The following is a 24527-nucleotide window of genomic DNA, read 5'->3' on the forward strand; positions in this document are numbered from 1 at the left end:
TGATAGATGTTTTATTTCCCAAAATGTAGGGGGCCCAAAAATAGTTTTGTTGTGGGGCCCAATAACTATACTAGTTATGCCACACTTCATTAATCTTTCATTATGATCAGAGCTCATATTATTTTAAATAATGATATGAAAACTTCCCCAATACCCAGAAGTGACGTTAGCGCATGTGCACGCGCTCCCAGAAATGGCGTCATGTGCATGCACAAATACCATGTTGAAGCCGAAAAATGTTCCGCTGAAAGCAGTTCTAATGTGTAGCGCTGGCTCCTTCTGAAAGCTCAGACTCAGGCACAATGCACTGAGATGGCCGCCTTCACACCAATATTACAACTTAAAAAATACATTTGTTGGTTCAATAATAAAATTTAATGGTAGAGTGAATTATTTGCTATGTAAACAGTGTAATTTAGAAATAAAAAGTACACCATAAAAATCATGATAGTATCCTTTGAAAGGACATAACCCAAAAAATAATTTTTTGCCTAATAAAACAAGGCATCATTTTGAGCAACTTTCCAATATGAATTTATTAAAACCATTAGTTCTTCTAAAGTTATTTGTAAATGTAATTGCTATTGAAAGCAGCATTTGCTGAACTCCTGGTTATGATTTTTTAAACAATGTTACAAAAGCCAGTCTCCTCCAGCAAGTCAGGTCTGTCAATCCGGTGCCTTGTGTTACATTGTTTCAAACGCCAGTGCCACCAGGGCAGGGAACAGAAAAGGACAAAACTGCTTTTAACAGAAATTATATATACTAGTAACTTAAAAACCATTACAAAATTTTAATTAATGTATATTGCAAAGTTAATTAGAATTATGGAATTATATTTTCTTTTATTAGGCAAAAACATTGTTTGGGTTGACATGTCCTTTAATCTCCACTTAATAAAACTCAAGACATCAGCAAGTGTTGCTCACTGTTATCATTTTAAATCACATAATATTTGTACATCACCTAAAGAAAGAACCATTTTCTCAAAAAAAAAAAAGAAGACAAAGAAAGAATCACCTCCATTGTAGCAATAGATGACAAAAAAACACTATCAAGAGGCTGGGGGCCCATAAATAGAGTCCAACCCTCTATTTGTCTGTGCAAACTTTTGTTTTTGTACAACTTTTATGCAGCATGTGCTCAGTGTGGTGAATGAGGCCAAAAAAATAATGATTTGTTGTCATGTATCAAAGAAGGTGCAGCCATTTATGGGTAGAAATTAGCACAGGTGTTAGCATAACCAATAAATCTATAGATTATGATTCCCCTTGTAGCCATTGATATAAAATATACATTATCATAATAATGACTGTGGTTCAGTTATATAATATTAATACTGCAGTGATGACAGAAGCTCTGAATGTTACTCTTTTGGAATAAAGAACAAGCATTGGTCATAATTTTTACCAACCAAGCAACTGTATAAGTTATTTGTTTCTAGATGTTTGTTTGTAACAGGAGAACTAAAGTGCCTTAACCATAATACTACAACCAGCATATTAATGTCATTCCACCTTATTTCTTTATTTGTTCCTCTTCTAGTGATCCCAGAAGAGAATTGCTGTGTTGAATTGCTTACAACTCCATTACACTACAAATGTTCTATGGTTCTATATCAAGGAGCCTCCTTTGGCTTTCAATGCTCCCCTGGTTGTATATGTGTATTATGTACCAGAGCTTTGCCATAATGAAGTACAGATTTGTGCAGATAATATGGAAAGGGGAACTAATACTGACACAGGAAATGCATTCCTGGACATGAAAGTCTGCAGCAGGGCTTATTAATGTGTTTTGAACTCTGTGGCTAACCTTACTGTTACAGCAATCCTTTAAACTGCTACCATATGATATTTAAAGCATCTGTGTATTCGTGCTGCATAGTTTGACAACACACGGTCATAACGATCAATAACTATTTTCTAATCACTTTCTATTTCTAGTTCTCTGATCTCTGATCCCAAGGCGAGATATTACAGGTTTTTTTTGTTTATTAAGGATTGATTTCTGGATTATTGTGTTTGTTCTATCACAAACCCTTAGTTTTCATGACACATCCCACTTTCTTATCCAATGGGAGCTTTAGTACTGGCAACTCCCCTCTTTACAGTTATCATTGGAGCACACATGTTTTGCGCAGCGTGGGCCCCTTGTTGGTTTAAGCATTCTTTTCTTTGGATAATTTTCTGTTCTCTGAGGGCAGCTTTCCAGTTATATGCAGGTGCTTAAAAGAATAGGGGGTTCCTATTTTAAAGTAAAAATGATACAAACATAAAATATGGAAATACACAACACATGAGCCTTACTGTTTTATATTACAGTACAGACACCTACTCCCATTTTATTCCAATTCAAAGGTAGGGTTGCCACCTTTTAGGGTGAAGACACACAGAGCTACTTAGTAGCAGCTACTTGTCACGGATACTAAATGCCAGAAAATACCCTGCCATACACAATACTGAGAATGGTCTCTGCTAAAACACATGTAGAGACAATTATCAGTAAATGGTCCGCATAGTAAAGGTGGACATACACAAGCTGATTTCACTTGTTCTGCGATGAACAATCGAATCGGTACACAATTGTTTGACGATTGGTTTGCCATATGATATGTTTTCTATGGACAACAATTATATGAAAAGATGTCATTGTATTCGGAAGCAGTATTTACCCCTGTCTGCCCTAAGCTTTGTGTGTGCCATACTTCTGCCCCTGTGTGTGCCATACCCTACTCTACCAGTAGTTTTGCCAGCATTTTGGAAATGGTTGCAACTTGCTGCATTATCCAAAAAACATGTTTTATTAAAGGTTATGTAATATGTAGCGTTCACATACAAGCGAACTCTGCAAATTAAGGTTCCACAAAGAACGTTTGTGTGACTTCCGCTGGCAATTATGACATGTGCAGGGAACAATCGTTCAACAACAAATGTCGGGCACTCACACCAACTGGCAGATTTTATCACTGAACAACAAAAATGTTTAAACCCAGCTGATCAATTTTGTCGCAATAATTTTGGGCAAAAATGTCGGCCCGATTAGTGACCCTGACAATTGTTCGTACACCATCAACTATACGATAAGTTAACGATATTATCGGATCATTCTGGAATCATCATTCAGTCATTTTAAAGTAAAAAATCAGCTTGTGTATGGCCACCTTAGGAGGGCTAGTCACATTCAGGTAACAAGCAGAGGACAGGTGTGGCCAAACAATCCAATTCAGTAGCAGATCAAAACTTCTTACCATATTATTGTATTCTGTAGGGCAGATCTAGAGTTACATCACAAGCAAAAGTCAGCGTTAGATTTCTCATGAGTATGTTCAGCATAAGCCCTATTCATTAAACTAATGTTCAAAAAGGAGGTATTTGTTTAAGGGGAAGTTCACCTTCACAAATTTAAGTTTTAAAAATAATTTGGTTTTGTAGCAGCTTGGTTAGCCAGATCACTAATATTTTAAACTGGTACAATCTGATACATACGTTGATACATTCCTCACCATAGGTTCATTAAAGTATGTAACAGAGCGACTGATTTATTGATACATTAGTTGCTGTTAATCCGCTGATGCTAAAAATGTATATTCTTGGAATAAATATATACCTGCTAAACTGCGCAACTTGAAAAGTGAAGTGCAATCAAATGTTAGGCCCCTTATATCTTGTGAAGAGCATTATATGACAGCACTAAAAAGTAAGAATAATTATTATTATTAATTATTATTATAATTATTAATGAACTATGGATGTCAGTAAGTTACTTATGCTATAAATTATATCATCAGACAAAAGAGTTTATTAAATAGATCTCTGTCTGTACAGTCTATATCTATTTTTAAACCTAATAAATTAGTTTAGGAGGAGTAGGAGTTTACTGTATATATATCATATAATAAGAATTAATGGCTTACAAGTCAAGTTAAATATGCATCCAAGGATCTGCAAACCTTTAACCTTGTACACCTCTTTTCCAAAGTTTTTTATTCTGATCCCCCCCCCCTCCCATATGTCTGGGTACATGTTCAATAGGCATGCACCTGAATGCAGAAGGGTCATGATTCAGCTCAGTTATATATATATATATATATATATATATATATATATATATATATATAATATATATATATATTGCTACAGCATAATAAAGATCTAAGGAAAGCTATACAACACGATGTAATAAACATGAGGGACAGACCCAGTGCCTCACATTACAAAGCAAAAGGTGGGGCACAGAGGGGGTGTAACTTTTTCCAGCCCTATATGAAGCATTTCTCCAACAACATTCCTGTTATATCAGGCTTTCTCACTGCAAATATAGGACTGAATCAGGAGAGATGGTAAGTATCTATGGCCTTTATGCCAATGCAAATGACGCTTTTTAGTTATTCAGTGTGTTTGTGGCATCGGCATTCCAGCTGAATGGCATGGCATAAAAAGGATTAAGTACAGGGGCTATAAAGGCAGTGATTTACCTTGAACATACAGGTCTGTGTTGTGTTCAAAAAGAATAGTAAACTGATAGAATGATGTTTTCCATTCCATATAATACAGTCAGAGACAGAGGGGAGCAGAGGCAGGGAATATGCAGAGCTCCAGCTACTGCAGAGCAACACTCAGGAGTTCATAAGGATCCTCAGGCAGACTGGAACACTTTAGGGAAGGGATATGCAATCATCAGGCAGAAAAAAATCCCTGCTGTTAGGTAATAATAGCAGATATCTATATCTTGTGGCAAAGAAATGCTGTAATACATATTGTAACATTCCTTTGAAGGAAAAGGGTAATTCAGGTTCCATTTATTTTTTTTTTGGTCATCTCAAAGCTCTGTGCCAATTTCAGAAATATACGTTCCACTGACAAGCGCAAAAAACAATTTCTACTAGTAAATGTTTTATTCTGTAGTGAATAGTGATAACTGCATTAACAATCAAGTTATGATTATTCCTACCAACTATTAAGTAACTTCTGCTCCTTCAGTCAGCTGAATTATTGCAGGCTGAGCGCTGCTATGTCTGGCATGCTACAAATAGCACTTATTGATTATTGGCCTGTTTTTTCTGTTTTATGTATTCTAATTATTATTTATCTGAAATTTTTTTATAGACTTCCTATACGGACAAAGGAGAAAAGGTATACCTCTGAATGCATAAATATGAAAATTTTGTCATTAGTCTCCTGACATTTCTTAATATCTCTTTTCATATCTATGCAAACATATTAATATGCTCAGTGAACATTTAATTTCTTCCTCTACAAACATATTAATATGCTCAGTGAACATTTAATTTCTTCCTATTGTATTTTTGTTTACTTTCTACCTATTTGTCAAACTTTTTTGTAGCGTTTCTCCTTCACTATCTTTCCCTTAAATAAAGAACAGCTAATTGAGCTCAGAAAATTCCTTTTCTGAATAATTGCATTTATACATATTTTTATATGTATATCTGTAGGAGCTGCTATTTAGCTTGCCTTAGCTAAGGTTTCTACATTTCAAAACAATACTCTGCAGTAACTGCAAGAGTTAAATTAAAAAAAACAACACATTTTTCATAATAAAACAAATTGTAATTCTAAGCAATTTTCCAAAATGTATTTGTTTCACATTTGCAGTAGTTGTAAAGTTAGCTGCAGTTGCAGTATATTGTTGACCCATTCTGCAGTGCTGGTTCTGACACAATGTAGGAGAAGTTAACCTTGTATGAATCAAAGTCAGACAGATGCTGCTTTCAATAGCAGTTATACTTATTATCATATTGGAAAGCTGCTTTGAATTACAGTTTGTTAATTTTGCAAACTTTTATGCATTCTTCTTAATAGACCAGGGATTCTTAACCTATTTTTTAGGGGGCCAGGTGAAGTCATAGACACAGCTTTATGACCCCAAAATTATGCACTTTTTATGTACATGAATATAGCTGCTTTGTTAGTCACCACAGAACTTAGCTTAATCCAGAAAAAGGCTCCTGTGCAGGCTAAAACACATGTCCTTATGTCCATATTTCAACTGTATAGACTTAAATAATGGGTAATGCAAAAGTTAAAATTTTTGCTACAGGTCTGGTTATAGAAATCAAACTAATGCTCAAATGGCATTTACTGGTTAGCTGTTTCAGAGCTACTAGACCTGGGAAACCTTTCCAGCCAAACGTTATATCGCAGCAGAAATCTATAGATCTCATGGCATTGCTTGATTAATTAATCCCAAATCATTTCCATGTCAGTAGAAATAATATTAATCAATTTCCTTTTTTTCTTAGCATGAACAAGGCAGATTTCTCAGCTTCCATTCTGTAACACTGTGGGTTAGCAATGCAAAACAAGTAAGTCTCCCACTTTGTTTTTTTTTTCTTGTACTGAATCGTTAAAATGGAATTAAAAAAATGTGTTACATCAGAGATCCAGCCTCAAAATTATGTACACTGCGATTGGATGGTGGAGGGGAGGATCTGTGCTCTGTAAGAATCTGGTTCCACTTAAATTCAGCACCACATGTGGTGCTCTCCTGTCACAGATGCAGGCTGCGACTCAACTGTTATGAGATTGGATGTGCCAAATGGGTCTCCTAAGGACAGTAGTTTTTAGGATCAACTACTGTACGAACTCAGAAGACAATTCAGAGAATATTATCCTGGTTCTCATACCTCCCTAAAAATCTGCAGAAAATCAACAGTGTAATCCAGGCACAAAATGCCTCAGAGAACACACATTAATATAGAGACAAGGCTGTGAGTTAAAGAGGTAGTTTACTTGTAATTGAACTCTTAGCAAGATGTAGACATTAATAGTCTGAGACAATTTGCAGTTGGTCTTTATTTTTTATGGCTTTTCAGTTATTAGCTATTTGTTCAGCAGCTCTCCAGTTTGGTATTTAAGCAGCTACATGGTTAGGTCTTATTTACCCTATTAACCAGGCACTGATTTCAATCAGATTTGGGGGTATAAACAGGAGAGGGCCTGCATAATATGGTAAATAATAAACACTAACAATAACAATAAAATTGTCACTTGAAATTGTCAATTGAAAGCTGGTAGAAGATTAAGTAAAATAATTAAAAACTATAAAAGATAAATATTGAAAACTAATTGTAAAGTTGCTAGGAAAAGGACATTCTATAACTTACTAAAAGTTAACTTTAAGGTGAACCACCCCTTTAAAGTACCAAAACCAGACAGGGTCACAGGATTGCAGACCATTGCCTCCACATGCAGGGTATAAAATACATATTAAGTATATGCAGAAATCCTGAGATTGAATGGATTACCCTTGAATCCTATTTTTGGGCTTAAAGTTCTTAAAATAGGGTAAAAGTGCTAGTTTTTCCAAAAAATAAATATTGTCAGTAGTGTAGCCTAGTGAATCTGTTGCTATAGAAAGGTTGTTAAATAAAAGACTAGTCATGTTTCAGAGGAAATGATTCCAATCACAGGATCCCCTATATAAAATAAAAGTTTCTAAATTGCTTAACTATGATTTCATAATTGTGCTTCAGGGATGTGGATCTCCAGAGCATGTAGTAGTTGAACTACACTGAAAGGTCACAGGTTGAACATCCCTGGATTGTTTCATTATTCCCACAGATTTTGGCCCTAGCTCTCCTGCAGTGCCAGGGGCCCCTCATTTCTGTATGGCTTGTTACATTATTACTGATTTCCCTTAGAATGCTATTGTGTTTCATTAGTTGATTTGCATCAATTTCTGTGTCACAGGCAGCTTCTTTTTATTGCAATAAACTGGGATTCGAGCCATTGGCATATAAAGGTCTAGAGACTGGCAGCCGGAAGCTGGTAACCCATGTTGTGAAGCAGGACAAGGTATACCCACATGCCAATGCATATACATTAGCCTGATAGTAATCTTTTAAAGTTTTTACATTTCATGGAAGCAGTGCTATGTTTGACATTGTTCCTTTCTATCCTTTCTGTGCAGATTATACTTCTGTTTGTATCTGCACTTACTCCTGGAAATGAAGGTAAGGCCATTCAATCACTAGTTAGCTGGTGTTGTTTCAGTGCAGTAAAACATGGCTTAAAGGGCATGTCAACCCCAAAAATAATTTTTTGCATAATAAAAGAAAGCATAATTCTAAGCAATTTTCCAATATGAAATAATTCATAATAATAGGTACCATCCAACCCGCTTGTTACGCTCCTCTACTGACCTGCTCCTCAACTCCTCTCTCATTCCCTCCTCACACACTCGCATTCAAGACTTTGCAAGGGCTGCCCCCCTTCTATGGAATTCGCTCCCACAAACTGTCAGACTTTCTACCAATCTCTCTGCCTTCAAGAAATCTCTAAAAACACATTTATTTAGAGAAGCTTACCCTAATCTAGTTTAGCAATACCCTGTGCCCCACCTCTCACAACTCTGGTCATGCCCATTCCCACACCTTGTGTCTCAACCCTTTCTCCTTGTAGATTGTAAGCTCTTTTGGGCAGGGCCCTCTTCACCTCTTGTATCGGTTATTGATTGCTTTATATGTTACTCTGTATGTCCAATGTATGTAACCCACTTATTGTACAGCGCTGCGGAATATGTTGGCGCTTTATAAATAAATGTTAATGTAATGTAATGTAATTAAAAATTTGTAGCGCTTTAAAAGTTATTTGTAAATGTAATTGCTATTGAAAGCAGCATTTTGTTTTCTTTTATTAGGCAAAAAAATTTTGTGTTGCCTTGACCTTTAATGGCCTATACAGCCTTCTTTGTTTCTGTTCCCAGTAGCACTAAAAAAGCGTCTAAAAAGCGTAATAGAGATTACTTAGCTTCACACAGGATTACTGTCTAATTTATGGGAAGTTTACTGGCAAGAGGTCAAGGATTTATAAGGGGGTCTTTACCCCCTTTTATAGTATCTGCAACTATCACTGTGTTTATAATACTTAAACAATATTCAGGCACAAAGCAAATATTAGTATTTCATTTTTTAGAAAGAAGGGACATAGAAAAAATATAATACTGATAACAACTTAATTACAAGTCATAGTTCACAGGTTAAATAGTTAAGTGCTGTCTTTAGGGAGGTCCTAAAGGGAATAGCCGCCCCTTAATAAACGACCCTTGACATTACCCATATGGTAATTTTTCTAGAATTTGGAGCCCATCTACAGAAGCATGGTGATGGCGTAAAAGATGTAGCATTTGAAGTAGAGGACTGTGAATTCCTTGTTCAGGTAATTAAATTCTGTCAGTATGGATGGTCCTTGCCATGAAACTAGTAAATGCCCATGTAACTGGTCTTTTTGTACAGAAAGCCAGACAGAGAGGAGCTGTCATAGTAAAGGAGCCATGGGTTGAAGAGGACAAATTTGGCAAAGTGAAGTTTGCTATAGTCCAGACGGTAAGAAAAGTCTAATTTCCTCACCAAAAAGTAATTACCAATTTCTGAGAGTTGAAGTTCATCTGGAGGCCTGCACCCTATTTTATCTGCCCTTGCTAAGACACTGCTGTTCTCTTTCTCTTCTCCCTTCTTTCCTTCCCTGGGGGTTTTATTTTCATTCTCCTTCTCTCCATACCACCATACAGGAGACAGTTGGTAAAAGTACAATAATGATTTATTATATTGCTCAACAATTGTTAGACTTTGTGTGTTTATGTCAGGGATATTCAGCCTACAGCTTTTGTTGCGCCTCAACCCCCAGAATGCCACTTGCAGTTAGAGGCCTTGAAATTTGTTGGAATGGAGAGTTGATGGTTGGACACTGTTGATTGATATTGCTTTTGTCCACAAAAGGTCACCTTATTTTTTATGTATTGTATTGTGCCCCCCTTGTTTTGCTATAGCCCTGTTGTCCTTTTTATCCTGTGCTCCCCTATCCATTACTGTTTGCTTATATTTTTCTTTTTCACCCCAATCAGCTCTCTGAATTTTCTTACTTTATCTAGAAGAACAAATAGGCTCAGGCTGAGCTTCCCCCTTGCTGCTGCTCCAAACACCAACAGGGTGAACCCACTATATTGTATTTAATAACTACATGTCAAAAATATCTTTTGTGCTCCCCAGTATGGAGATACAACCCACACTTTAGTGGAAAAATTGGGCTACAATGGTATATTCCTACCTGGTTATGAACCTCCTCTGTTTCAAGATCCTCTGCTACCAAAACTGTAAGTTTTAACTTATCTTCATAGCTCTAGTTGTGCTGTATGCCAGCCCTGTTGGTATTCAGCAGGGAGAGAGAAACTCTTATTTACTTATTGCAGAAGGATGACTGGTTTTGTTGGTTAAGGGGATAATGTAACGTCATTCTTTTATAATCCATATTTATTTTTGTGTTGGAGGTCTTTACTTAGTTAAAGTAATGAATAAAAAAAAATTAGAAAAGAAGTTGGGATTTCGAACCAACCCTTTTAAAAGAGGACACCTATTAACACACATGCTGCAAGTTGGATGCTTGGATCAAGGATTTGTGTGCAGTCATGCATCCAACTTGCAGCATGTGTATTCTATATGTATCCTCTTTTAATGGGGTGAGATGGTAACCCTAAAAAGCACAGTAAACTCCTTACCTGTGGTGTTTTATCCATGAGGTTATTTAGGTAACATGAACTCCCACACAGAGCCTTTAACTTTAAAGGAACAGTAACATCAAAAAATTGAAGTGTTTTAAAGTAATTAAAATATAATGTGCTGTTGCTCTGCAAAAAAAACTGGTGTTTTTGCTACAGAAAAGCTACAATATAAATAAGCTGCTGTGTAGCCATGAGGGCAGCCATTCAAGCTGTAAAAAAGGAGAAAAGGCACAGGTTACATAGCAGATTACTAGTAGATAAGCCCCATATAATGGGTTTATCTGTTATCTGCTAAGTAACCTGTGCCTTTTCTCCTTTGAATGGCTGCCCCCATGGCTACACAGCAGCTAACTTATATAAACTATAGTAATCTTTCTGAGGCAAACACACCAGTTGTAGCAATGCAGGGCAACAGTACATTATATTGTAATTACTTTTATACACTTTCATTGTTTGGTGTTACTGTTCCTTTAAGGCTCTGTGTACGACTTAAAGTCAAGTACCTGGACCTGGGCATCTCACTGTGTGCTCTTGGGCTAAAGCAGATATTCCTGTTTTAAAATAAACTTTTTGCTTAGGAGTCAGGTGGTGACTGTGCATATACTCCTGATGTAAACATCCTGCTTTTTAGTCATGTTAGCCTTTTACTCTCCTCTTTTAGAATATTATGCTATAAAATATTTAATGCTGCTGGGAAAGCTATTTTGGTATTATAACATTAAAGGCCTGGGATCCCTTTAACAAAAACTCAATATCCAGATAGGCCATCTCCCATAGAGTCCATTTTAAACAAATAATTCTTATTTTAAAAAATGATCTCATTAATCTCTGTTATAATCAATGTTCCCTCTAATTTCTTTTTGGCTGCATGTGCAAATAAAAATATTTTGTGTGCACTTATTAAAACAGTGTTCACACCACAATTTATTGGTATGTTTAGGGAATATTGGTTATAATAAAACATTATTTTATACTTGATGGTAACTAAGCTGCATAAAACTCTAATGGTTGCAATCCCATTCAGTTTATTTAATATGTAAATGGTTTTAGTAGTTGGAAGAAATAATCCTTTCTCCCAAATACAAATTTAAAGTGTATTGCTTTGTCTCACATATACAGAGGCGGTCCAAGGTGGCCAGGCACCCTAGGCAACCCGGCCATCACCTCACACCCTACCCCCCAGTGTGCACTCTTGCACCATAATATCGGAGGGCAGTGACCAGTGGCGGTGGGGGTAAGATATCCCAGACTACAGGTAGGCAAAAGGGGTGCCTGCCTAGCACCCCCACCATTGTGCCCTAGGCAGGTGCCTCTTCTGTCTTCCCCTAGTTCCAGCCCTGCATGTATGCTAATTGTTATTAGGTGCAATTATTTTTCAGAAGATGGAGCTCAAGCTGTTATAGTACTGGTGCAGTTTAGCACCAATGTAAAGAAATGAGACCCATTACAGAAAAAAAACACTTGGCAGTACCAACCAAGTCAACCAAATGGCTTAACAAGGGTGGGTTCAGTTCACAATTAAAAACTTAGCAGTGGAAATACCCCAGCCATTGACAAATTTGGGATCCACCTTAGTTTCACACCAGGATTTTATGACAATTAATAACTGCATTAAGCCTGACAGTAGAGTTTCATAGCCAAGAACTGCATGTCGTTTCTCTTTTCTGTCATTATAGCCCAGATTGCAAACTGAATTTCATAGACCATATAGTAGGAAACCAGCCTGATGATGAAATGGTTTCAGTTGCAGATTGGTAAGTTCTTATGCACATTACTTTACACATCTATAAACATAAAAATGCAGAGGATGTATAAAATGTGATGTAAAGGCCATAGTACACAGAGAGATTTCAGGAGCAATTTGAGCTCAAACCCAAACATATGGTGCCAAAGCCCCTGAATACTTATTCAATGACATCGTAAATTGCCTGCAAGTTATTGTGCAAGTGCTGGTTAGGCTACAGTTGCCTGGATTTATGGACTTCCATGTTTTCAAAAGAGCTTGTAGGGAATTTAAATGGAAGTCAGATGGGTAGGTTTTGGGGGTATGTCATGTTTCATACCTAAGAACATGGCACTAAAGTCACCCTCTGTGTTATTGACCTAAGTGTACTAGTTTAAATAAACAAGCATTTTAATGGTCTTGGTAACAAAATGGTGTTTTGACTGCTGCCCCTAACCCAGACAGTGGCAAATCACAATCACCCTCACACTTGCCAAATTGGTTAAATTGATTAAATGCATTTTTTTTAATCAATGTGTCACAGGCTCAGGTGTCTGCAGGTTTTATTGCTATAAGAGATTTTATTTTGCTCCCTAGAAAAAACCATAACAGTGGGATGAATGTGGCCCTTGGTGGGAATTTTATGACCCCAAATGTACAATAGTCCCACAGACATCTTAACATATAATACAACCCCTAATGTTTGGTAAATTAGAAACATGATTCACTATATAGAAAAAGTTGGAAAGCGTTGTCTTAGAGAATCCAGTCCAACTGTACACCCTGTAAGTTTCTGTTCCAGTTTCATTATCTTCTTCTATTTTATTCTGCAGGTACCAAAAAGCCCTCTTGTTTCATCGTTTCTGGTCCGTGGATGACAAGCAGCTTCACACAGAGTTCAGTGCCCTTCGTTCTATTGTGGTTGCTAATTATGAGGAAACAATCAAAATGCCAATAAATGAGCCTGCACCAGGGAAGAAAAGGTCTCAGATACAGGTACTTTGCAGGCAGGTCTGATATATAAAGAAACTGCACAACAAAAGTTTTAGGGTCATAATTACCAAAGCATGAAAATACAGTTCACAATTTGATATATATGGGCCTAACATATCACTGCAAGTAAGTAGAGAGTAGTAGAATTCCCACCTGGCAAACTTTTACAGCCTGTGTTTTCACTTATTGATATTATCTCCTGCCTTGCTCTAACCCTGTGTGCAGTGGAACCTTTGGCTGTCAGTGGGATGCAGGAAGTTGTAATTCAGCAACATTAGTGGGCCACTGGTAGCCCAACCCTGACTTAAGGTGTTGGGTCAGGGATCTTGAGACTGGATGAGGTTGATTCCACTGTCCCTCTAAATTGGCATTCAACCACACTGAAAAGGAATGTAAAAGACTGGTTTTAGCATAAGGGAAAAACAGCATTTTCCCTGTACCCAAGCCTCAGAAGGGACTAACTCGCCTTTGGTAGAAAATATAAATTGCAAATTGCTACACAGTGTAATGATACTTCCCAGCCCTCCCTATTATCTATCTATCTATCTATCATCTATCTATCTATCTATCTATATCAAATATATCATATATGTTTATGTTATTGCCCGGCAACATAAATAACATATCCACAATCCTTCTTCTTTGCCTTCTGCCCTCAGGCCAGCCCGTCGGTGCCAGTGCACAAAACAGGTCTGAGTGCTGTGCCACAGTACCATTGCTGCTTCTCAACAGAAAGGAATTACATTTGTCTGCCAGCATTCAGCATTATAGGGATCATTTACAAACTCAGTTTTAGACACATAGACACGATTCAGTTTAGGTACTGGTGTCTAAAGCCACTTCTTGCATTTCCCTGTAGTTGTGATCAGTGCCAGTGTCTGTACCATCTAGTGTTACTTTATATTATAAGCTCTTGTGAGCAGGGCCCTCTGATCTAATTTACTGTATATTATGTAACCTGTGTATGTAAAATTATTGTAAGCAAGAGTTTTCTATGTTATAGGAATATGTTGATTATTATGGTGGCCCTGGAGTCCAGCATATTGCTCTCAATACATCCGACATAATTACTGCAGTAAGTTTATCTTGGTTGTCCATATGAGCCCAAAGAAAACTGTTGTTTGGTGAATATGAGTAACAACATCTTCTTCTGCAGGTTTCCAATTTACAAGAGCGAGGCATGGAGTTCATGTCAGTGCCTTCTGCTTATTACCAGACCCTCCGAGAGAATCTCAAAACTGCCAAGATCAAAGTTGCTGAAGATATTGACAAATTGGAGGTTAGAATATCACAATTTGAGCAAAATCCCCCCAAAACTGCATAATCTGAAAAAGAAACCAATGCTTTAAAGTCACATGACTTTTATAACTCAAATCCAGTTTGGCTGAATCACAATCATGCAAAAAGTGCAGGTAGTTGCCCCCACTGCAAAGTGAATCTTGATTTTGGTGCATTGCTAAGCAACCAGTTGCATGCCTTTTCAACACCTATTTGCAGGGATCAGACCTGGTTATGTATTTCTGTTCTATTGTAGGAACTAAAGATTTTGGTGGATTACGATGATAATGGATATCTGCTGCAGATCTTTACAAAACCAGTTCAGGACAGGCCAACTCTATTTTTTGAAGTCATTCAACGTCATAATCACCAGGTATACATCTTGGTTATATGTATTTATTTGTTCGCACCTAAAAAACTCAGGACTCCGAAATAAATGGCCCACCTCTCTGGAGTCTATACCCACGCATTTAATTCAGGCTTATGGCCCACCTCTTAGAACTTTTTGCTCACACATTAAATTCAAAGTTAAGGCCCACCTTTCAGATCTCTATGCTCACACAATGAATTAACTCTTATGGCCTATCTCTCAGGACCCTATATTCACACGGTTATGGCCCACCGTTCAGGGCTCTATACTCGCACACTGTATTCAATCTTATTGCCCACCTCTCAAGACTCTATACTTACACATCTATAATATTGGCATTATCTTTTGTATATTATCACTGTTTGCTTTTTGTTTTCTTGTTGAATGTCACGTAAAACAATGCAGTGTGTAAGGAGAAGAAAATCATAGAACATATGCGATCTTGCATTTCAGGGTTTTGGAGCTGGAAATTTTAAATCCTTATTTCAAGCTATTGAAGCAGACCAGGCTGCACGGGGAAATCTTACAGCTCTGACGCCAAATGGAGATCTGGAATTTCTGTAGGACTGGAAGCCAATGCTAAAAATTTACTTACTATTATGCATTCCAGAATTCTCTTTAAATAGGAAGATGTATGATAAATGAAATGCACACTGGGAATATATAGTGTTTTCTTCTTTAAAGGTGAATACTGGCATGTATAAAATGGTGCCAAGACTATGCAGTACTTTGGATGCTAGTGATTGCAAATAGCTCTTTAAACTTGACAGTACAGCAACATTACATTGCCATTCAGCACCAGCTCATTTATCCATGTAAACCACAATATTGAATGGAATTAATGGAATATTTTCTAACTGTAGACAGTGACTGCATTTAGCATTCTCTCTGAGTTTTATCAAACTGAACTCATGTAATTGGTCAATTGAGCAACTTGTTAAAGTAGTGTCTGGGTATCATAGGTTCTAAGCACACTTGTTAGTAAATGCTCACTTCATGTTGCATAGATCTTATCTCTTATTGTAATATCAAGCATTTATTGTTTTCGCTCATGGGAACAGGTGAGTGTGCAGCTTTAAGGGGACATTGCTCACAGGAAGTTTGTATAATTGGTTATATATGGGTGATGCAATAACACACTTACATGAAAACCCACAATATTAGGTATGATTGTTTCCTACAATAAAACTGTATTGCAATGATTTGTTGTTTAATTTCCATTGGCTTCAGATCAATGTTTTGTGAAAGCCATTTTGCTTTCACCTATTAGTCCTTGTCATCAGTTCCTGCCCCCTTCCCCTTCTGAAGGTGCCACAGAGTTAAATTCTATTTTCTTCCAAAAAAGACCCCCTGTTACTGTGCATGGTAGAGTTACATTCATAGAATTAACCACCTTCCATTGTTTTCCAAGTCACAATATTTAAGTATTGAACATCTATGGAAGTTTGCAGGGGCCAGTTGACTAAAATAAATGTTAAATTGCTATATAGTGGTTGCCCAACCAGATTTTTCATTTTCTAACTGGTAGCAGACAGATCAAAACTAAAACTAAATCAGGAACATGTTTTTGTGCTGTTTAGCACCTGTGTTCATAAATAAGCCCTTTGCAGTGTGGTTTGATCAGATTCTGGATTTTAAAGGTGGCCCATACACTGTAAGATCCACTCACTTGGCAAGGACACCAACAGGGGTGTATTTAAGTCCTGTGCTGCTCTAGGCACCGAACCTAAATATGCCTCTATGTTGTGCGCGTAACGTAACACGCATCGACATCGCTGAAGTGACATCATGCACAGTGCTTCCCCCAAATCCTGTGACCCCCCCTAAGTAACCCTAGGGCCAAGCGATCAATTTAAAACCGGCCGATGCGTCCCTGATTCGATGGAAATCAAACCTTCCCAATCGAAATCTGCCTGATTTCGGGCCAATTGTCGGTCAGGGAGGCCCTTCGTTGGTGCCCATACATGGGCAGATAAGCTGCCGAATTAGTCTAAAGGGGAGATATCGGCCATAGAAATCAGCCTGTGTATGGCCACCTTAAGACAAGCCTAAAATACAAATTTGTGCTTGATTTTTGGTGATTCAGGTGTTTGGGCCACAACCCATAGTTGCCTCCTGATGCCTGCTATGGCAAACACCTGGACGCATAGGCGGACGGTGACTTTTTTGTTCGGGGAGGCTAAAGATGGACCATACATAGGCTGACTTAAAGGAACAGTAACATAAAAAAATGAAAGTGTTTTAAAGTAATTAAAATATAATGTGCTGTTGCTCTGCAAAAAAACCAATCAGAGCACAGCTGAGCACAACAGAATCAGAGCTTGCAGGAAAGAGGAATGCAAGATTTCCCCGATGGTAAAGGTTCCAGAGCACTGCAGAAAACGGAGTGAGGTTTTTTTTATTTTAAGGTGCCAAGCAGATTTGGGAAGGCTTAGCCTCCCCTAGCCTTATTGAATATCCGCCGATGCCTGAAAGCACAGACTGCCCTATTTGAAATTAGCAAAGGCAAGGGGTAGACATGCATAAGCCCATTAAAAAAATGCTGAATTGTAGTTAATTCTTAATAAATCTGTGTCGCACAGTATGTGCCTCTTACAGTTATTTATGTTATAAGGACATATACTTCTAGAATGAATGCTTAATATGATATAAATCTATTGTGTAAGTGGCCTATTAAAAAATCTTACCTAACTGGAATATATATCAGTAAATATTGCCCTTTTACATCCTTTCCCTTGATCCACCATTTAGTGATAGGCTGTGTGCTCCCTCAGAGATCACATGACCAGAAATAATGCAGCTCTAACAGGAAGTAATGTGGGAGCAAAAGACAGAACTCTGTCCATTAATTGGCTGATGTGGCCTAGCATGTATGTGTGCCTTGGCTTGTTTGTGTGCACTGTGAATCCTATGATCCCAGGAGGTGGCCCTTAATTCTTAAAATTAAAGTTTTCTATTTAGGAGTATCCAATACCACATACTACTAAAAAAAAAGTTTTTATGAAAATGGTTTATTTAGATGAAGCAGGGTTTTACATATGAGCTTGATATTAATCACCTGAAGGTGGGCATATCGGGGGAAATTTCTGCTCATTTGGTAACCTCGCCAAATGTGCAGATCTTTAGCTTGCTTTAGCTCTGTAAGTAAAACGAGAAGCAGATTCTGGTAAAGTAGGAATTGCTCATGAAATAAAATGTAAAAAAAAAAAAAAAAAAAAAAAAGTTACAATGAAATAAGTCACAGAGACAAGGTTTATCTGTAAGAAAAGTGAGTATATTTATGGTTTGCTTTATAAAAGTTACTATAATACAATGGTACAGAGTATTGAATTCACAAAAATATGAACAAATATATACAGGCAAGACACACCCACAACAAAAACACTTTCTTCAAAACGATACGTATCGAAGGCAGTTTTTATATGCACAAAACAAAATCCCTACATGTAGAAGTCTTTTCTTTTAAAAAAATTATTTTTTAGAACCCGCAAAAACTTCTTAAGCAGAGATTTCAAATCAAAAGCTAATGGAGCAATGAAAAAATAAGTTCTCTTATTGCAAAATTTGTCACTTGGCTTCTGTTTGAAGGTTTTTTTATTTTTGTGAATTAAAAATATCCTTATATACAAAATAATTCCATGAAACTTTAAGCAGTGTGCACTGACTGATTTTTTTTTTTTTTTTTACTTTAAACAATTCTTTTAAAATATTCCTTATAGTGTTTTTAACAAATACTACATGGCAAATCTTTGTGAAAGGAAAGAAAAATATATATTTATCTGAAAGTCCAGTTAATGGTTCATCACTACTGCGCGAGATCTGAGATCTGCAGTCTTGCAGGTGTTTGTGGCAGCTAAAGCATTAAACCTTTACAGAGACCGAATATCATGGGTACATTTCATTGTCCTTTGCAGCAACATAATTAGCAATGAACTGCTATTGGCTGCATAATGATTCAGTTCCATGTTACCAGATCAAATAATATTCCTCCTATTCAATAAATACAATATGCACACATGGTTTATACCTGGGAAAGGAAAAAAAGCCTCCACCTTGGCCAATTTGCCATTCCACGTGTTAATGCTTCTAAATTTGGAAAAAAAATATATATTTATACAGAATTTACAAGGTGAAAAGCTTGACACAAGCTAAAATTTTACTACTTTATTCACTCAATGCCTTATCTCCTAGTTTCCGTTTCAATATGGCAGAAATTTGCCTTTTTAACAAAAGGAAAAAAATGTTTCCCTAAATTATTTGAATTAGGGTTTTAAATTTTCCCAGTAAGTTGACCTGACACATATTGAACAGAAACTTCTCTTAGCTGCGATGTAAGAAAAAAAAAGGAAATAATAAATTTACATTATTCACTGTAATAAATTATTTACATATTTTCAAATACAAAGAAGCGATCAAAATCAAACAAAAAAAAACAAAACTTGTTTCTACAAGAAACAAATGTTTAGAGATTTAAGAGATTTTTTTTATACAGAAGATGCAATTCCTAGGTACTCTGGGGGAAAAAAACCCTTTCTTCATATATAATCCTATATATTTTCTTCTCTCATTCTCCCATTTTGTGTGAATGCACAAATGCACCGAAATAATCCCTGAAACAATTGCAAACCGTTTAAACCGAAATGTGCTGATTTCATTCTCAGTTTAAAAACATTTTTCTTTTTTTTTTTAATTTCTGTTGCTTGGCGGACTCATTTAATAAAGGATCAAATTTTAAAACCTGTATAAAAAAATTCAAACGTCTTGAAATTTTTCACAGAAGGAGATGTGTAAAACAGTCCTAGTGCAGTTGAAATTAAAAGGGGAAAAGGCTAGCTTATATACACTTTACACAAACATACATACAGATCTTAATTTACAAATCGCTATGGTACAGAGTTTTGAATTCACATTTGCCCTTCGAAGCAGAAGGTATGAAGGAAAAACATATGAAAGTATCACGTCTAACAAAACAAAAACACACACACACAAGATAAATAGTTTTCTTTCCTTATGCAATTAAACTGGGCGTATGGTGATGATGTAAGCATGTTAGAATCAACCTATTACAGTGTAGCAAGAGGAACATGGATGAAAGCATATGGTGCCAGAGGAAGCAGCCTTCCAGTAGATAACATACATTGTGTCTGTTCTTTGACACAAGCAGGTGGTATCTGGGATGAGTCTATATTTTAGCAGTTTTGTTAACCTTAAGACCTATAGTACCATCATACCACAGTTTAACTTAACATTACTTGCTAGATTTGCAGGGGCAGACAAACCCTTAATACAGCCTACTGTGGACTGGAAGCCATGGGGAAGCCATTGATATGGATTTTAGTAAAGCAAAAGGAGCAAAGAGGCTCTCTATTATCTACCCACCACTGCTGACCCCTATGCCAAAGGTCTATGGACCTGCTCTCAGAATATTTAAAGACCTTATACTTGCATCTTACTGGTCAAACTATAAATTGGGAAAAATGCGCATTAAATAAAAACTAGATTGCCCTTGTTAACAGGAAGGCATTGGCCAAAACACGCGTTTGCTTTTCTTCTGAATCTTTAGTTGCATTTTGTTATGGATCTTAAATAGATTTTTTTTTAAGAAAAAAAAATCCAAAGATTAAAACACAGGATACTCTCATTGTTACTAGTTTCTCTTTAAGAATGAACAGCTGTTATTTGACTTGCAATCACCTGCTATCTGGCTAATCATAATGGGAAAGCCAAAAGCCTGTAGATGTCATTTTGATGCTGAAAGAGCTACAGCACTTACTTCCCATCAACTGACAAATCCGCAGAACCCACATAATTGGACAAAGCACACAATGCAGCCAACATTAGTTCACACAGGGAGACTGTTAGTTTTTTTCTGATCTATTACCTGAAAAGCTCCAGACCCACACAAATTAATTCCCAGTTAACTCAATAGGGAGGTGTCAAGGTGCAATTTTAAGGCTATAGATATTTATGCAAAAAAAAAAAAACTCAATGGCAAAATGCAAAAAAAAAAAAAACCCATGGGCCTAAAGGCAGTATAAATTTAAAGTAGAATTGTCCAGCAAAAGACATGCTGAGCAAAGAAATAAAAGGGAGGTAAGAGAGAAGGACATGTAGTTGTGGTTCATACAGTCCAATGATATATTTGGCACCCTATACGTAGTAACACATTACCAAACTCATTAAAACCAACCTTGGATCCCAAGACATTGTACAACTCTTATCTGGTAAGACCTGTTTTACATACCAAAATCAATCCCCTAAATAAATACCCTGCTGCTATAAGCTGCAAACAAACTACTCTAATCTAGGCCACTGAGGCTTGAATGACTCTCTCATAAATGATACACATGCCCCAAAACAGGTTGGTGCACTAAATTCACCCATACAGTGTTAGGCTCTTTTTTCTTGTATGAGTAATTTGTATTACAAATGTTTTGCATGTGTTGTGATCTTATTGCAAGTCTGAACCACACAAACCTTAAACTATGAAACATATTCACAACATTTTTTGATCTCACCAAAATGACCACTCAAGCCATGCTAAGTCATTCCACAGAGAAAATGTATCTGGCCCAGATGTCAATTGATTGCTATTTATTATTTCAATGAAGGCGCTAATTATGCTAATGCATATTTCTATCACCTCTCCTCCTAACCATCTTCCCCTTCAAATTCTTCATTGGGCTGAATAAAGTGTGTTCGTGTGAACACATTAGGATCCACATTAATTTAGTTAATCTGGCTAGTGAACTTTGGTAGTCAGTAGAATGAGGGATAAAGGTAAATATTAGCAAAATGATTATTTTATTAAATATATAATTGCTGAAACAGGGATGTAAATGCTATTCACATGGCCAGAGATTGTATTCATTTCAATCAAGAACAGTGGTGTTCTGAGGCACACATTCATAATATACTACATCAGGTCTGTTAAAACCACATTAGCCTGTATTCCTTCTTTAAACAAGGTCTGCAAGAAAAATAAAAGAAATGGATGCCTGAGCCTGTCAATGGTCATTCAGAAGTCTGCACTTCAATGCCTGCTGCAGAGTTATTTGGAAGCAAATGATAGCTAAAATATAAGGTACTTGTAATTTATATGGCTAATTGTAATAGTAACACAGATTTATTCTTCTATGACTGAACCTCCATGAGCTGTGCTAAAGCAAACTGGGAAGAAGATGAATGGTACTTTGGGCTCCTCTCCCCCAATATGGTAAATCCAGCACATGCAATAAGAGATAATGAAATATTTTCCTTCAGAATACTCATTTTTGCACAAGTATTTCTAAATGTTACCAAAATGATAATCACATATTATAGAATTGAGCAATGTATAACTCTATGTACTTGCAGGCAACTTATACCACATTTGGACAGGAGAGTCTAACTTTTCAGGTTATGGCAGAAAAAAAGTGGGCAACAAAATGTCAGCATCCACCTATCACTACTCTATATGTGTTCAGTATGGAGCTCTTCATTCATTTCTACCAGAAGCAGTGACAGGCAGACAGGGGCATTCTGATCACCACTGTTCTCTGCCAGATGGCAGCAGTGCTCATAAAATCCCAACTTCCCTTAACATAAATACCATAAACACTGCTGGCTAACCTGACAGTCACATATCTATGTTTTTTATGTATCTTTCAGATCCAAGCCAAAAAACAAAAGAATCCTATCCAAACTCCAGCCTTTCAGCTTTTGTTGAACTACTGTTGAAGCTGCCCCTTCCCTGAAAAACACAGTTTCTTTATTTACAATTGCTATTCAGGCAGACAAATATTGGTTGCCCCCTACTTACAACCCCTAAACACAACTCTGCCTTGAGCAGGTAGCACTAGTATCATCTCTGACAGCATTTTGACCATACACCTTAAGAACTGCTTGATTGGCAAGAAACAATCTCTGGCTATGAGCTGGGCCAAATCACACTGATCCTTTTGATTCCCTCAGGCCCAACAATTGGATCATACTGCAGTTCTTGGGATACCTGTTAGGCAAGGACTGCATCAACACTTCAATGTGCTCTTTGCTAAATGGAATTTTCAAACTTGTCCAATACATACACCTGGCTGATTAGCCTGATATATCTGTTGGGCAGGCTGTCAGAAGGGCCCAATATGTTGGCCAATTAGTTGACTATTTAGTATGGAGGGGCCAAATCACCAGCTGTATGGTGTATGGCCACCATTTGCCTATATACACTAATAAAGTTGAAAAGCTGCAATCACCACGATAAACTAACTGGGAAAGCAATTCAGGTAGAAAACAGGGTAGATTGAGTGGCCAGGCTGCAATAAGTGCCCACAAGCAATGATGAGAAGATGCATAATCTTTCCCTTTTGGTAACATTTAGAAAAATAAGCATATACGTTAACTTACTTAATACTACAGACTATACAAAGGCCTGCAATATTGTGGCATGCACCTACCAGTTGTCTACCTGCTTGGAGTGAAGCATAGTGAATTCTGCGGCTCCTGTGTACAATCTGTAATATATAGGATGCCCTATCCTAATCATTTCATCATTACATTTCACTCATTGCTTACATGATGCATGAATTGTTTTTGTTTTGTTTTGTTTTCTAATTTAGACTGCTTACGTTTAAAGAAAAAGAGGATTGCTTTTCAGATGCAAGTGAATGTACTGCCATACCTGGAAAGTAAACAGGTATGGAGTCTATTATCTATAATGCTTGGGGGATCTGTGGTTTTTCCAGATAAGTAGTTTTTCTGTAAATTGGAGCACCATGCCTTAAGACTACTAAAAGTCATTTAAACATTAAAAGTAAACCAAGTTTTGCCACCAATATGGATTCATGCTGCTTAGTTACCATCAATTTATTGTTACAGGGAAAAAAAATCTTTCTGGATAATATGTTTTATGGAGAATAGATTCTATACTTGTTAAGAATTTCTTGTTTTAGTTAAACTAAATCTGAAAAGATCCTATAACAGTTAATAAGTGCTTAATATAAATGGTCATATTTAAGATTTAATGACTAAACACTGGCTTTAAAAAGGCTTGTCGGGCCACTTGATAACACCAATTCATTAAGGGCAATAGAAGGCTATCTTTTAAGGTAGGGGATCTGTTAATAAATACAATTTTTCCCACACTGTGAAGCAGGCATTAAAGCTGCAGCCCATTTGGCAATGGAGAAGATAAAACAGCCTCATGCCAAAGGGTAGAAAATACACCACACCAGAACAGAAAAACAGTCAATGTAATTGAAATGTCACAATTGATAGCACATTATATCTGATGGATTTTGGGGAGGATATGAAAGTGACTCAGAATCTTTGGGAGTAAAAAAAAAAAGAAAGGTGCAAAAAGTTCATTCTCTGCTGAAAAAATACAGCTCCAGAAACCATTGCAGCATTCCTCATCTATAGGGGCGGTGGGGTGAGGAAGCTAGAAGCAGCTCTAACAGAAATCTGAAGGTACCGATAAAGCCTTAAAAAAATGTATAAAACAGGAGGAGATAGTGTTTCTGATTTTTTCCCAACATTTATGGACTCTGTAGTCACCGAATGGTATTTATGTTTGCTTGTTATCTGGTTGAAGAAAGAGCACCAGGATCCTTACAATCAACAATGTCCTACTATACATGTGCTCGTGTTGATCATGAGCCCAAGAGAAGTGCG

The 24527-nt window shown here is 36.9% G+C and overlaps 1 protein-coding gene across 1 annotated transcript; it reads left to right on the forward strand.

The window, feature by feature from the left end:
* Positions 1-4321: 4321 nt before the first annotated feature.
* Positions 4322-16081, forward strand: hpd (4-hydroxyphenylpyruvate dioxygenase). The gene is made up of 14 exons (NM_001078908.1): positions 4322-4339; positions 5106-5132; positions 6260-6322; positions 7710-7814; positions 7930-7972; positions 9094-9176; positions 9254-9343; positions 10007-10110; positions 12192-12269; positions 13072-13234; positions 14235-14306; positions 14388-14510; positions 14766-14882; positions 15333-16081. The coding sequence occupies exons 1-14, from the start codon at positions 4337-4339 to the stop codon at positions 15441-15443; spliced, it is 1182 nt and encodes a 393-aa protein (NP_001072376.1). The 5' UTR covers positions 4322-4336; the 3' UTR covers positions 15444-16081.
* The last annotated feature ends 8446 nt before the right edge of the window (positions 16082-24527 follow it).

The sequence above is a fragment of the Xenopus tropicalis genome, chromosome 1 (genome assembly GCF_000004195.4).
Source record: "Xenopus tropicalis strain Nigerian chromosome 1, UCB_Xtro_10.0, whole genome shotgun sequence".
NCBI lineage: Eukaryota > Metazoa > Chordata > Amphibia > Anura > Pipidae > Xenopus > Xenopus tropicalis.

Excerpts from the sequence above, each read along its gene's own strand:
- hpd (NM_001078908.1), top strand. Across the intron at positions 9,177-9,253 it reads ACTGTGAATTCCTTGTTCAG|AAAGCCAGACAGAGAGGAGC; the intron begins GTAATTAAATTC and ends CTTTTTGTACAG. Across the intron at positions 14,307-14,387 it reads CATCCGACATAATTACTGCA|GTTTCCAATTTACAAGAGCG; the intron begins GTAAGTTTATCT and ends CTTCTTCTGCAG.